At 43.3% G+C, this 16,228-nt stretch overlaps 1 protein-coding gene across 1 annotated transcript in view; it reads left to right on the top strand.

The window, feature by feature from the left end:
• LOC101554454 (collagen alpha-4(VI) chain-like) overlaps nt 1-12,485 on the top strand; it is a 105,722-nt gene extending 93,237 nt beyond the window's left edge. The window contains exons 32-36 of the mRNA XM_055135048.1: nt 5,344-5,434; nt 6,715-7,398; nt 9,767-9,863; nt 11,054-11,283; nt 12,310-12,485. Of these exons, the coding sequence (XP_054991023.1) occupies nt 5,344-5,434; nt 6,715-7,398; nt 9,767-9,863; nt 11,054-11,283; nt 12,310-12,485 (1,278 nt within the window). The remainder of the gene's footprint in view (nt 1-5,343; nt 5,435-6,714; nt 7,399-9,766; nt 9,864-11,053; nt 11,284-12,309) is intronic.
• Nucleotides 12,486-16,228: the final 3,743 nt, after the last annotated feature.

The following is a 16,228-nucleotide window of genomic DNA, read 5'->3' as shown; positions in this document are numbered from 1 at the left end:
GATTTTTCTTCAGGGGATTCTCCTCAGAGTGGAACAATTCTGTCATCTTTCTTCTGAATTGTCTGCCTGAGGACTTCCTTTGTGGGGCTTCTGTCTTTCACCTCATGCTATTTTATTTCCTACAGTAACACCCACATGCTTCTTCTGGAAAAAATGATAGTTGTCAGTTTTTAATGATTTTAGAGACAGATACCCTAACTTCTCAGTTCATTTGAACATACTCAGAGGCTATGAGGCTTATAAAAAAGATTCTTAAAGCCATCCATTGAGAACTCTCAACTGCGCATAAAACAGTATTATCATGTCTGGGCTATTTGTGTCTACAGCCACTGTTAATAACTGTCAAATTGCCTCGTGTCTCAAAATTTAAGACTTTATTTTCCACATTTACAATATGTTCTTTTCGAGGGGTACTTCCGAAATCCAGGGGTCTCCCATGGAGCACAGGGACCACTCGGAGCCATACTCAGCTAACAAGACTGGGTAGTTCCATGCTCAGACCTAGGATTGCCGTATTTGCCCCATTTATAAAATTAAAAAGCAGATTACAGAGAATAGGAAGTTTGTTCCAGGTTTTTATGTTTGCTGGAGTTCAGGACAAAAATCACTGTTTTATGACAATCTTGATGGGGAACCAATCCAATTGGCAGACGTCAAACGTGCACTCAAGCTCCTGGGCTCAGCTGTAGGTTATAGCTACTCTCTCCTTCTAATTCCTTCCCTATCTTTATTTTTCAATAAGCACTACACCCACTGGTAGTGGGGTGCCTGAGGCCACATCTGGTAATGTAGCCTGATGGTTTGGTGAGTGGAGGCCAGAAGGCCCCATCCTAAATCTCTGATGGAAATATATAGGGCCAGGGGTTGAATTAAGGACTTCACACATGCTGAACACATGTTCTATCACTTGATAAGTAGCTGTCTTCCCCTTTTTGCAAATTTTTCTGTCACACACCATTAGTTCAATTAGATGCCAGATGGTTGTTAACTTTTCCTTTTTAGTTTCTAGTTAACTGTTCTCATGTTCAGGGCAAATTTTCCTGCCTTGCTTTTGCTTCTTTTCTGTCTTCCTCAATCTGTCAGGTGGAGCCTCTCCCCAGCTCAGTTTGGGGAAGGAAATTTTCCCCAGGGCTTCTGGCAGCTTAAGCAATGGCTAAAGCATTGAATTCTACTTTGTGGGTTTCTCTAGCTCAGCGTTGTTGGGAACCAAGTTTTATACGCCATTTGAGAATTTGGTTTTTTTGATGAAACATAAGGGAATATTGATGCTGACCCCTGAACTGCAGTATCTCCTCCCTCCCCACAACTCCTGTCTTTAGTTCATAGGTACTGGCAGCAAATGTGTGTTCAATAAAGAAGATGGTGAAGGATATCACCCACCAGGGGTCCTGATTCACACTTGAGTAAAGCCATGAGTCTCAAGCAGATTACTTAGTTTGTGCTTTTAGTACTTTGTGTTAGAAACTTCTTTCTGTGAATGGGGGGCGGGGGCTGGAGCACAGTAGGTAGGGTGTTTGCCTTTCACGAGGCCAACCCAGGTTCGATTCCCAGCATCCCATATGGTCCCCTAAGCACCGCCAGGATGATTTCTGAGTGCATGAGTCAGGAGTAACCCCTGTGCATCGCCAGGTGTGACTCCCGCCCAAAAAATTTCTTTCTCTGTGCTAATGAGTTTGAAATATGAATCATGAAGTCATGTTTTTCTTCTCACACTGGATTTTCATATACAATCTCTCTCCTTGAACTTCCTCAGAAATTACCTTGTCTACCTCATTGGTGAATAGGACCATCTTGTCAAGTCCAGAGTCAAAGTAATTAAATATTGATTAATAACAACTAGATATAGATGAATATATGCTATTATCATAATTTCCCTGAGGACTTCCATTATTTGTTTGTTGTTGTTGTTGTTGTTGTGTGTGTATGTATACCCATTCCACAGTTTTATCTTTTCAAGAACAGTGAGCCTTTTAAGCACAATCACATAAGATTCTTCCTAAGAAAAGTTGGATCTTTTTAAAGATGCAGGCTTTTCAATTCAGTTGAATTTGATAATTTTTCAGAAAGCAAAACTATGGATGGGAGCATGACATCCTTAGCTCCTCAGAGTAGAAAAGGTTAGACAGGGAGTTACCTAGACAATAAGGCTAATTAGTACACAACAAACAGACCATGATGAAACAGGAAAAAAAAGCAACTTGGAGATACTGACTCTTCCCTAAAACTCAAAGGAATTGACTACAGGGTTGAGAAAGATCACATAGAAATTATGGCAGGTAAACATTGGAATCTAGATTCCTACTATTTTCTATTAGTATTACATAGAACTTTTCCATGAATGATTGCTTTGTCCAAACTTGGCAGAATGTTTCAAGACTTTTATGTGACCTTAAGCAGGTACAGGAAGATAGCTTGAAGGGCTGGAGAACATTTCTTGCATGCTCAAGGTGTGAAGTTTGATCCTTGGCAAAGTTCATGGCTCCCAAAGCACTAGCTAGTCTAAGCATTACCCGTTGCCATTCTCAAACATTGAACCATTCAGCTCACCCATCCAGATCAAGTATTTCTGGGAGTGGCCCCCAGACTCCAGAACATCTCTCATAAGGTCCCCCCAATATTTATGCAAGTTATTTCTCGTATAACACATTTTACCCATGTGTCCTTGGCTTAAAAATAATTGTGCTGGTTTAGTATCTCTCAAACCCCTTGGGGATAATTGCTAAGGTTCTCTCAGGCTATTCAGCATGCCTAGGACACGATCACAGCACGTATTTCAGAAGCTTTCCGGATTGCCTCGTGATTTCCAGTAAAGCTTTCAGTGTGTCCTATTCATATCTCTACCGTTTTCCTAATCTTTGGTGACTAATTAGATTTAGACTATTTGGCTCAGTCACAGCTAAGATCTGATAGCCAAGTGCAGATAATCTGAGCGTGAGATGATAGCAGTGCAGCACTCGCTCTCTTTTTTTTTTAAAAAAAAGAAATGGAATCACTGTGAGATAGTTACAAGCTTTCCTGTTTGGGTTACAATACACAATGATCAAACATCCATCCCTCCACCAGTGCACATTCCCCCCACCAATATCCTCAGTATACCCCCTTTTCCCACCCTCCTCCTGCCTCCATGACAGACAATATTTCCCATACTCTCTCTATACTTTTGGGCATTAGGGCTTGCAACACAGACACTGAGAGGTCATCGTGTTTGGTCCATTGTTTACTTTCGACATCCAAGGACAGTAGATACAAGGGCCAGGAGCACTCGCTCTTGAAGTCTGTCCTTTCTATCTGGCAAGGAGCTTCTCTGTCCCTTCCCCTGATATTTCACTCTTCCTCTATTCTTTCAAATTTGTAGGCTCGTCCTTTCAATGAGGTTGTAATATCTTTGAAGGTGTCTTATGCTATTTTTCTATATTTGGTGGTTTGTTAAGACTTCTATGGAGGAGCCATGCAACCATTTAGTCTTGGTTTCTTTGAATTTCTAAGTCAGCAGAAAGCATAACTTAAGATTGTTTTAGCCATATGAGGACCCAGAGCAATGTGCTTTTCTTTTCTTCATAGGAGACTCAGGAGGGTTCTCGTATGTTTTTATGTTATATTAACATAAGTGGGAGTTTAACTCTCTATATTCTTCAAGAGCTTTGCCTTCAAGCCAGCTCACTTTGAGAGACAATGTTTGTGGTTTTGTTAGTTCCAAATGAAAATACTAAAGAGATCTCTTAGGAGAATATGTTACAGAAAACATTTTTTCCCCCAAAGTAACCTGGTCTGTCTCCCAGGGCTAGCATGCTATCTTCGTATCCTAGCATCTTGTTACCAAGATGGCAGCCATTGCAATTGCTAGATGAAGCTGGAGGATCTGACCTTCAGGAGGCCCCAGCCCTATAGACTTTGGTAAATACCAGACAGAGAGGCATAACTAAGCTTAGATGCTTGCCTATTTGCAAACCATAATTCAGATCCGAGAAAAATCACTGGCAAGCATTTCTAAATTTAGCATGAGGCAGGATTCCTGCAGAGTCTGTATGTATCAGGATAACTGTGAGACCATTCAAGACCTGATAGTTTAACATGGTTTTTTCAGTCACATGTCATGATGTGGAACTTTGGGTACATTTGTGGAGGGGAAGGGTGTTTTTGCGGCATGCAGTCATTTCAAGGCCTGAACTCTTCTGTCAGTGGCCCCATCATCCTGGCATGTACTTGAGCCTGAGAAACTTCATGGTTTCTCTACTACTGATTGTCAGGTAAAGGTCAAGATAGCTGTGGAATAAAGTATATGCACTTGGAAATGGCAAATATCACTTCTTCCTACATAGCCTTAGCTAGACACTGTCATAGGTCCCATAAAACTTCCATGGAGGCTGGGAAATGTAATTTATCTGTGGCACTAGTAATGTGTTTTTGATGGTTCTAACTCATTTGTTACATGGACTTTGTTGGATTTATTACTGGACTGGAGTGATAGCACAGTGGGTAGGGTATTTGCCTTGCAGATGTATGACCCAGGTTCGATTTCTCCATCCCTCTTGAAGAGCCCGACAAGCAATCAAGAGTATCCCGCCCACACAGCAGAGCCTGGCAAACTACCCATGGTGTATTCAATATACCAAAAACAGTAACAACAAGTCTCATAATGGAGACATTGCTGGTGCCCTCTCAAGCACATTGATATACAATGGGAGGACAGTGCTACAGTGCATTATTATTACTATTAATTTTTTTATTAATTTATGCTTTAATAATCAGTTAATATATAAATGTAATTGCAAAGGTTAAAAAGATTTTCCATAACCACAAGTTTTTTTTTCTGAATCCCTCATCACTTTTGTCTTCTGGTTTTAATATATCCCAAGTCTGAACTGTGGGAATACTACAGGGAACTCCTATAAAGTACTCAACCTACCCTCTCCATTCTAACAGTATGTGAGCTATGAAACTATCTCTGTGAAGGGCCTGCCTCTTTCACTTCATATTTATAACTCCCACCATACTTATTGCGTAGGTAAACAATCAATAGTGATTTATAGAGTTTATAAATCTTGAATCCTCATCTCCCTCCAACTCATCCAACAGACCATGTGACTGAATTTTATTTACTTGGAGAGTCTGAGGTCTCAATTAATACTCTCATACCAAGGATAGTTTGAACTCCAGATTAGTGACAGAGAGAGAAAAAAGTAACTGGAAAACTGAAAATGTACTGTAGATACTATTTGTTCATGTCATTATCTAATTTTAAAATATCAAATGACTGTTTTACGCGTCTCAATTAGAAAAACAATTGAAAAGCCTGGTCTGAAGTTTAATCTGAGAATTAACTGGTGAATATGTTTGGATTAGATGGATGAAACCAACAGATTTCACTTGTTTACTTGGGAGACAGAGCGCCAACAGGATGTGGAACATGTGGCCCGCTGCACTCTCTGCTATGGTAAGAGAACATTTCCAATCTCACTCATGTCCTTGGGACGGGGTGGATTGGTGAGTGGTCACAAGCCAGCTCTGCTCCACATATGTGTATTGTTTGCTTTGTGCATATGTGTATTGTTTGCTTTGTGCAGAGTTCAACATCTAGGCATCTTCTACTTAGTAGAGATTTTCACTGTGGCTTAGGAGGTCAGGGTGGTTTTAAGAATCACAAACACTGCATTCCCTTGTGAGCACAGTCAGAGAGAGCTGAATTATGTCTGCATCTTTGGATATCATCTGTCTCTTTCTAATAGAAGCTTACTCTACTTACTGGCCTGCTCTGCTCACATCCCTGTTTTTCAAGTCTCCTGTAAATGACTGGGATGATATATCCTTTTGAGTGTCTCCATAATGCAATGGGAAGAAACACTAAACTAAGAGCCAAGACTCCTGAGTTCTGGGCATGGAGTGGCAAATAACACCAGGGGCATATTGGCCAGTCATTTGCTGTCTCTGTGTCTCCAGCCTCCATGGCTGGATCCCAGACCCACATAAGTTGCCTCTGAGAGAACATGCTGACATTTAGGCTCCAGGGTAAAGAGTTCTTATCTGTACCACCCGTCACCCAGGCCAAGTGAGTCCTCTAGGTGAAACCACAGATGGGGGAACGTTGCTTCCCCCCACTTGACCCACATTTAGACCTAACCCTGCCGGAAGAGACGTGGTTCTGAGAAATTGGTTATCACACCCAGTGCTTGGGAGAGCTGAGTAGAGTTGTTCATCTTCTTCGACACATTGTCTCTCCGAGCCTCAGTTCTGGGCTCCTGCAGAAGCAAAACACCAGCTGATAAGGGGTTTGAGCTCTTCCAAATGTTCCCGGTAGCTCTAAGCTATTCATCTGTGAACTCACCCTCATAGTATAAATCTCGGTCACCCACCACATGAGGCTGGTGTTATTATCATCACTATCTCACCTGTCAGAGGAGGAAACTGAAGTCAGGGAAGGCTGAATAATTTATTCAAGGTCACACCCACCAACAGCCAGACTGAATCGGGAGTCTGTGAACCAGAGATTAGGGTACCATAGGGCCTGTTGGCTTACAACTTTATATATAAACGTGGACTCGAGTCATCTAGTGTCTTTCTTTTGGAATTGGGACACATTGACTCAGGTGCAGCCACTAGTTACCTTAACACATTGCATATGGTTAGCACCAGCAGCAACTTTTACTAAGTCTAAAATTGCATTTGCTCATGCATGTGGTTGCATGGTTAACCCCCGGCCCTGTGCTCCTTCCCCAGACATGTGCTACCCGGCCCAGGGGTGCAAATCGGCAGCACCCAGGCCCATGGCACTGGACGCTGACTTGGTATTCCTGGTGGATGGCTCCCACGGGGTGGACACCAGCACGTACCACGCCGCATTGAATCTAGTGGACGCCACGCTCCGTGACCTGGAGTTCACTGCGCAGCCGAGCGTGTCCCGCCAGGGTGCGCGCACAGCCCTCGTGGCATACACGACCCCTGGCTACTGGCCGGGAGCGGGGAGGCCCCCAGTGCTCCAGGCCTTCCACCTGACATCCTACAACCAGCGGGAGCAGATGCTGCAGCGGGTCCGCGAGGCTGCGCTCCACTCCCTGCAGGGAGAGCCTGCCCTGGGCCACGCGCTGGAGTGGACGCTGGAGAATGTGCTCCTAAAAGCCTCTCTGCCCAGGAGGATGCGGGTTCTTTTTGCCATCGTGGGCAGTGAGACCAGCAACTGGGACCGGCAGAAGCTGAAGACTCTGTCTCTGGAGGCCAAGTGTAAGGGCATCGTTCTGTTTGTGCTGGCCTTGGGTCCTGGTGTGGGGACCCATGAGCTGCAGGAGTTGGCCCTGGTGGCCAGCACCCCCCGAGAACAGCACCTGCTACGCCTCGAAGGAGTGTCGGAACCGGAGCTGTCCTATGCCCGCAGATTTCTGAGGGCCTTCCTGAACCTCCTCAAAAGTGAGCAGTGGGGGAGAAAGCACTGGGGGTGGGAGAGGATTCTGCAGGACTTCGGGGCCAGTAGGTACCTGCTATACCTTCAACAGGTGGGGTTAAAGCTGCACAGCTTCTGCAGAGACCCTGGGGAAGGACTGACCTGCCTGTCTTCCTTCCTTCCTTCCTTCCTTCCTTCCTTCCTTCCTTCCTTCCTTCCTTCCTTCCTTCCTTCCTTCCTTCCTTCCTTCCTTCCTTCCTTCCTTCCTTCCTTCCTTCCTTCCTTCCTTCCTTCCTTCTTTCCTTCCTTCCTTCCTTCCTTCCTTCCTTCCTTCCTTCCTTCCTTCCTTCCTTCCTTCCTTCCTTCCTTGCTTCCTTCCTTCCTTCCTTCCTTCCTTCCTTCTTCTCTGAACTCAGGGATCTCTCTTGGTAGGACTCTGGGGACCACATGCGGTACTGAGAATCAAATCCAACAGCCTCCCTGCAAGGCAAACATATGACATCCTGAATTTTTTTCTCTCCACTCTCACTTGTCTCTTTTCATTTTATTTTAAAAAATTTTATTGATTGCAATTTTGTGGTTTACAATGCTGTTGATAATGGTTCCTCCTGTACATAATTCCAACACCACATCCATCACCAGTGTACCCATTTCTTTCTCTCAAGGAACCCAATGCCTCTCCCTCTCAAACCCCACCACCTCTCAAGTCAGTTGTGTGGATCAGCTCTTACATTATTTGCTCTTGAGCCATTGTTGCTACCTTTCTGTGTATTTTTTGTTTGGGGGCCACATCTTACAGTTCTCATGATTTAATCCTGGCTCTGCACTCAGGGACCAAGTAGGGTGGCAGAGATTGAACCCAGGTTGGCTGCGTGAAAGGCTAGAACCTTGCCAACTATTACTATCACTCTGGCCCCCTGCTGTATATCTTTAACCCAGCAGTTTCTTAATAAACCTTCCCCTGTCATTGCCCGACACTCTGCCAAACCTTCTGCTGGTTTCTTTGTAGCTTCTCTTCTGGTGTCTGGGTGCTCACAGGTTCCTACTTAGCCTCCTGATTTTCTTTTAGCAAAGTGAGAATTGTGTCTCTTTCTATTTTTGAAGCCTGTGTTCAAACATGTAACTGGAGGTTGTGTTGATTGCACCAACAGGGTGCATGTACCCTGTAAGCAGGTGGCCCTTACTGTACCAGATAACCCGTACTCAGAATCCTGCTGCATGTAACAGTGCTCTTTGGTTGCTCAGCTTCTGATTAAAATGCAGATTCTGATTCAGGTCTGAGTTAGGGCAGAGTTTCAGATTAGCTCCTAAAAAATAATTATGCAGCTGGACAAAGGATCTCTTTGATAACAAGAGATGAGACATTTCTTTTCAGTCTGCAGGGACTTGCCAGGAAATAGGGACAAGAAAAAGTGCAAAGTTGCCTAACACCTGTTGAGTGGGAGAAATCAAGAGTGGGGGTTAAAGAGGCTCTGTGACAATGTGTTCTGGATGAAATTCCTCCTTATCTCCTGCCTCAGAGATCTCACCTCCCAGAAGTACTCCCCAGACCAAACGCATGCGCAGCAAGAACCAAATCTTGTGCCCCTAGTGTGTGGTAAGGGAGATTGTCAGAAGTGGAGGTGAAGTGGGTGGCTATTGACCTGGTCACATTTTCATGATTTGGGGCTGTGTCTACCAATGCACCACCCAGAACAGCTCCACTGCAAGGTGCCTTGGGATGGAGCTATTGGTTCCTTGGGATGTGATACGATGTTGGGAATCAAAAAGGGCACCCTAAGCTTCTCTTCTTTGTTACTGAAAAACTAGGATTCTGGAGGACACTTTAGAAGTCTCTCCTCCTTGAGAGGTACAAAATTGGTTCTCATCCCAGCCTTGCTGTGGGTGAATCCTGGAAGTCAGAAGGCTACTCTGAACTTTAGGTCCCTGGTGTTGGCAGAAGGTGCTCTGATGTCTGGGTAAATTCTTGAGAGAGATGCAGGAAAAAGGAATAACTCTAGCCACTCTATTTTATTGTTCTTTATTATGTAGCACGTTATCTTTTATTATTCTTTTATAGTGTGATTTTAATCTGCATTATTTTTATAACAGGATAAAATTTATGGGTTTATTTGATTTACATTTCATCTCATTTGCTTTTCTTTTTAGAGTTTGTGCTGTATTTGAATTCTCTTGGCATCTTTTTGGTTCTATGACTTATTAGATTTTTTTGTCTTTCTAAATTTATTGCTTGGTTTTTACTTTTTATTCAATATTTTAAATTTTAGTTCCTTATAGAGTTTCTTTTTTGAAAACAATTATCTTAGTGGAAATGTTTTGTTGATTTGTTTTCAATTTCTTTCAAATATTTCTTTTTTACAAATTATTTTGTGCTTTGTTTTATTTTTACTTTAGATGGGGCAAATCGGTACCCACCGCCAGAACTCACTGAAGAATGTGGAGGCCCAAGCCGAGGAGACACTCAGTTGAGATCACTTTTGCCTCCAACAGGGTAAGTGGAGGCAGGATTAGGCTGTGCCCTGAAGGAGGGTGGTGGTTGGTGTCTGCTAAGAAAAGACTACAGCTAACTGACCAAGATCAGTTTGGGTTTTATTTTCTTTCATTTTATTGTTAAGAATAATACAGGGCTAGGGGCAGTTGGTTCCATGGGCTGGAGTATGTGCTTTGCTTGCAGGGGACCCAGGTTTAAACCACAGCCTCTTATAATCCTCAAAACACCACTAGGAGCCACCTTCAAGCACACTGTATCATTGGGCATTACCCCTAAACAAAAAATAATATTAAGAATAATTCAAAGAGCATCTAAGTATATGAAAGAAAACCTTGAAATTTCCCATTCTTCCACATTCTTATTCTCGAATCCCATGTCTCAGAGGTAAAATTGACATGTGCTCAGTGGATTGATCTCCCTGGCCTTAGGTAATATTTATTGCTTGATTGTGTGCGCCACATTTAATGTGTATTTGTGTGTATGTGTGTGTTTATTTAGGAGATACACCTGGCAGTGCTGGGTGAGGGGAGTCACTCCGTGTGGTTGTGGGGATCAAATTGGAGATGATGAGAAATGTCCCTTAACACCTATGCTATTTCTATTCTGCCAAATTTAACTTGTATAAGATTTTTTCTTTCTTTTCTTTTTAACCGAAGCAATGATAATATTATGTAAGTTTCAGGTGAAGATCAGTATATCTCCTCCACCCCCTGTGCTCAATTATTCAGTTCCACCTGCTTGTAGCTGTCATTAATCTGTTCTCTGAATCTAAGCATCTGTTGTTGCTTGGCTTAGTTTGTTCATTTGCTAAGTATATTATGCTGATGCTTTCCCAAAGATTTCTGCGAACTTAAGAAAAGAGCTAGTTTGCCATCAAGTCCAGAGTCTAGAGAGATAGCCCAAAGGACAGCAGTTCCTGTTTTACGTTCATAAGTCTCAGAGTTTATGTCTTGCACCATTAATGTCATCTAGCTAGCTCCCAGCATCACCAAGCCTGATCACTCAAACTGTCAGACTCACATCACCAGATTGAGTATTACTGGGAGTGGCCCCAATCCGAGAACATTGCCAAGGAACATCCTCCCAGCCCCAGCCCCAAGTATATTGAACCCATCAGTATCTGTTTGGAATTGACTCTAGTTTTATCCTCGGGTTTAGTTCTGTAGTTAACCTGATATGTTTCTGTCTAGGTGGTCTCAGAACCAGTTTGATATATCTGGCTTTGCTCACCGTTTGGAAGCTCCTGAGGCAACCAACGTTTCTCTAGAGGAGCAGAGTAAAGATCTTATGACATCTACAATTCAGCAAGAAGCACTTGACACTTTAGCAAAGAAAGGCTATGAAACTGAAGAAAGTCAAGTTGAAATGCTAATTAAACAAAATCAGACGGGGAGAAAAAGACATTCAGACACCGCTGATGGTAAAAACCAAATCATTCCTCCTGTTTCAAGAGGGAGTCTCCTTTCTCATCTTTATTTTAAAAGAATTTATATATATTTTGTTAACAAACAAGCTTTAGCTTTTTCTATACCTTTCTCCCTAATACATACTAGCAGCCAAAGAACTTATCTGAGAGAACAGATGTAGGCTGACTTTCACCCTTGCCAATCGGTGAATGAAGCCCTTTGGACGAAGTGGTGAACCTTAGGTGGTTTGAAGATGGGACAGGTTAGGGACTGGTTCAAAACTGAGGAAGAACGTAAGGCACTGAGATGTCTTGGTGAAAGAGGGAAAAAGTGATAATAAAGCGAAGAGTTCTCAGTGTTGGAAAGACTGTTTTATCCTCATAAGTTCATGCACTTATTTATACACTACGGGGTTTCCAGTAGCATATGCCAAATAAGAATAGCCTCTGTAAAGGGGTTGAGAGATAGTTCAGCAAATAGATACTTACCTTGCACGCAACCAACCTGGGTTCAATCCCTGGTATCCCAAATGGGTCCCTGAGCACTTCCAGGAATGGTTCTTGAACACACAGCTCTGAACATGCTGAGTGTGGCCCCCAAACCCAAAATAAAAAAATAAAACAGTAGCTGAAATGATTTTGCTGTTCTCGTATGTATGGGCATCTTGAAATTAGTGTGGGATGTGGGTTTTAAAAAATCATTTTGTTGTTTTGGGGAGACCACACAAGGCACCACTCAGGGCTTACTCCTGGCTCTGCATTCAGGGTTTACCCTTGGTGAGGTTGCAGACCATACATAGGGTTGGCCACGTGGATGGCAAGTTCTCTCCCCACAGTATTATCACTCTGGCCCCTTACTCTTGTTTCTCCCAGTCCATGCTTTATGTCTGAAGACAGGGAAACCCAGAGAAATCTCCTGCTTGCTCAGGGCCACACAGCTAGGACAGTGAGGCTAGGACTCATCCCAGAACTCCGGGCCCCTATTCTGTTTCTGTTCGGGTCAAGAGGACATTCCACTGAGTTGGCATTTGTTTGTTGCAGGTCCTTGTTCCTTGGATCCAGTACAAGGCGAGTGCCAGGATTACATCCTGAAGTGGTTCTACAGCAAGAAGGAGGGCATTTGCCGACAGTTCTGGTATGGCAGCTGTGGGGGCAATGCCAACCGGTTCGAAACTGAGGAAGAATGTAAGGCCCAGTGTGTATCCCAGCACTCCTAGGGATGTGGAGAGCACCTTTGTCTTCACAGCCCAGGAAGCGAGTACTTTGTGGAGATGCTGCCAGACCACCCGGAAGCCAGGAAGCCTGCTCTCCTTCACGCTCTGGTCTCTCGTTCCCAACCCCCTAGATTGCATCCTTCTGACAAGGGCTTGGGCCTGATGATTTCTGACTTGAGAAAGGCTGCACACTAGTAGTTAACTAATAACCCAAACTTTCCTGTAGGTCTTTGAAATGGTTTTGAACTGAATAAAAAAAGACACTTGAACTAAACCTATAGAACAGCCTCAAATTTTGTATTGTGACAGAATTAAAATAATAATTAAAAAAAAACTCCAGGTACACTGGGTGGAAAACCTGTTTAGGAAATGATTTATAAGTGAAATGTGACTCCAAGGAGGGGTCTGGGAAAATGGAGCTCTAATGTGAAACTTTGTCCTTACAGCTGGAGGGAAAAAGCAAGAGTTTCTTTTTTCTTTTTTTTTTTTTGCTATTCATATATTTATTTTTCTTTTCTTTTGCATTCATTTTTAAAAAATTTTATTTTTTAATTAATGAATCACCATGAGGGTACAGATACAGATTTACATATTTTCGTGCTTGTGTTTCAGCCATGCACTACTTGAGTACCCATCCCTCCACCAATGCCCGTTCTCCACTGGTGATCCCAGCATCCCTCCCCCCATCCCCAGGGGCCTCCCTCCCCGGCTCCCTCCCCCCTGCCTCTGTGGCAGGGCATTCCCTTTTGCTCTCTCTCTCTCTCTTCTTTTGGGTGTTGTGGTTTGCAATGGAGGTATTAGGTGGCCGTTGTGTTCAATTTATAGTATGCTTTCAGCATGCCTCTCCCATCCCAAGCGGGTTCTCCCACCACACTTTACTTGGTGTTCCCTTCTCTATCTGAGCTGCCTTTTCCCCCAGCACGTGAGGCCGGCTTCCAAGTCACGGAGCAAACCTGGTCCTTATTTCTACTATTTTTGGGTGTTAGTCTCCCATTGTGTTGTTTTATATTCCACAGATGAATGCAATTCCTCCGTGTCTGTCTCTCTTTTTCCGACTCATTTCACTTAGCATGATACTTTCCATGTTGATCCACATCTATACAAAGTTCATGACTTCATCTTTTCTGACAGCTGCATAGTATTCCATTGTGTAGATGTACCAAAGTTTCTTTAACCAGTCATCTGTTCTTGGGCACTTGGGTTTTTTTCCAGATTCTGGCTATTGTAAACAGTGCTGCAATAACCACAACACCTAACAGGAGAGAGAACAAAAGGGAATGTCCTGCCGCAGAGGCAGGGTGGGGCGGTGGGGGTTGGGGTGTGGGTAGTGGGAGGGATACTGGGAACATTGGTGGAGGAGAATGGTCACTGGTGGAGGGATGTAAACCAAATGCAAGCATGAAAGTTCATAAGTTTGTAACTGTACCTCATGGTGATTCACTAATAAAAATTAAAAACAAAAACAAACAAAAAAGTGCTGCAGTGAACATACAAGTACAGATGTCATTTAGACTATACCTTTTTGCCTCTCCAGGACATATTCCCAGACGTGGTACTGCTGGGTCAAATGGGAGCTCAATTTCTAATTTTTTGAGGAGCGACCATATTGTTTTCCAAAAGGGCTGAACCAGTTGGCATTCCCACCAGCAGTGTAGGAGGGTCCTTTTCTCCCCACATCCACGCCAACAGTGGTAAAGCAAGACTTTCTTGAGGAAGCCAGTAGGTGGGAGACCACGTAAGATTCTTGCTCACTGTCCTCTGACCTGTATTTTGGAACAGAGCCACTGGTGGAGAGGGAGCAACAGTGCTCATTATTATAGTGGTTTGAATCCTTCTAAAGTTGGTGACTTGACAATTAAATCCATGTTTCAGATTGTCCATGAAAATAGAAAATGAAATGTCTAGTTTCACCCTGGGGAACAAACATTGCAATTAAGATAGTGAAAATAATTACAATTTTGTGAGCACTTCCGGACTTCAAAGCTTAAGTCTCTAGAACTCAGTGTATGCCCAATGCGCAGAAGCAAGCACTGCATAGAATTTACTCTAAATCCGTTGGGAGCCTGGTACGTGGCCTTGGAGGGTTACCCTAACAGAACAACAGAGGCTGGGTGACTCAAACAACAGAAATTTATTCCTCACAGTTCTGGAGAACTCTTTGCTTCCCTCCCTTTCCCTGCACTCTCCCTCTCTCTCCCTCCCTTTCTCTCTTGTTTTAGCGCTACATCTGGTTCTGCTCAGGGGTTACACCTGGCTCAGGGACCACTCCCTGTTGTGCTCGGGGGACCATCTGCTGTACTGGGATTTGAAGCAGGGTAGTGGGGGTCCCAGCTGCATGCTAGGCCAGCACCTAAATCTTTGTTCTTTCTCTCCAGCCTAACAACTTTCTTCTTAAGGTGAACTAATGGTGACATTGGGACAACAGTGGGGGGTTTTAAGCACTTTGGTGGTGGTGGGTTACTGTAACCTTGTACATAAATATCACAGTATAAATGTGACTCTGACCACATTATCTCAGATATAATTACAAAATTAATTATATAAAAAAGAAGTTTCTGGGGCTGGAGCAATAGTACAGCAGGTAGGGCATTTGCCTTGCTGTCACTTGGCCAAACCAGGTTCGATCCCCAGCATTCCATATGGTCCCCCAAGCACTGCCAGGAACTAATTCCTGAGTGCAGAGCCAGAAGCAACCCTTGAGCATCATGGGTGTGACCCAAAAAGCAAAAATAAAAACCAACCCCCCCAAAACCCCAGAAGTTTCTTCCTTGCTTGCAGACTTTAGAGAAATAAACAGGGTAGGAAAAGAAGAAGGGAGGAGCATAAAGGGAGAATACATTTTGTCTTGCTCATTCACTAGTTCTTTTAATCTTACACACATGAATTAAGCGATAAGGTCTTTGTCTTCCATTTCACTTAGCACAATCCTCATGAGATTCATCATGCATTGGAAACAGCATATTCCATTTTTTTTTGTTTGTTTGTTAGTTTTGGGGCTAGACCTGGCTGTGCTTAGGGACTTACTTTTGGCTGTGTGCTCAGGGATCATTCCTGACAGTGCTCAGGGGACCATATGTGCTTCTAGAGATTGAACCTGGGTCAGCTACATATAAGGCAAGCACCTTACCTGCTCTACTATCTCTCTGGCTCCAATTCATAATTTTTCAAGCTACCGAGAGCATTCCACCTACACGGCAGAGTCTGGCAAGCTACCCGTGGTGTATTTGATATGCCAAAAATAATAACAGGTCTCACAATGGAGACGTTACTGGTGCCCGATCGAGCAAACCAATGAGCAATGGGATGACAGTGACAGTGACAGATAAGTAGAATTCCATTGCATGTACATGCTACATCTTTATTTGTTGTCCATCAGTGAGCATTCGCATTGTTTCTAGCACTTAGAAAATGTTTCTCTTCACTATTCATAGCTTCAGGTCTTAGATGCAAGTCTTCAATCTAGTATGAGATACTTTTTTGTACATAGTATCAGGTAGTGATCTAATTGAATTATTTTACATGTGACTGTAAACATCTTCATTTGTTGAAGAAACTCTTCATTCTTCACTGTATGCTCCTGGATCCTTCGTTATAAATTGACTGTATGTGTTTGTGGATTTATTTAAGGCTTCTGAATTCTATTCTATGGGTGTGCTTGTATTTATTGCAGTAACAGTTTTAGTTTTGATTACTATTGCTTTTAGTATAGTTTGAAATCAGGGAGTGTGACACCTTTATTTTATTTC

The sequence above is a fragment of the Sorex araneus genome, chromosome 4 (genome assembly GCF_027595985.1).
Source record: "Sorex araneus isolate mSorAra2 chromosome 4, mSorAra2.pri, whole genome shotgun sequence".
Lineage (NCBI taxonomy): Eukaryota > Metazoa > Chordata > Mammalia > Eulipotyphla > Soricidae > Sorex > Sorex araneus.
The sequence above is the reverse complement of the archived record's forward strand: the minus strand, read 5'-3'. Positions and strand labels throughout refer to the sequence as shown.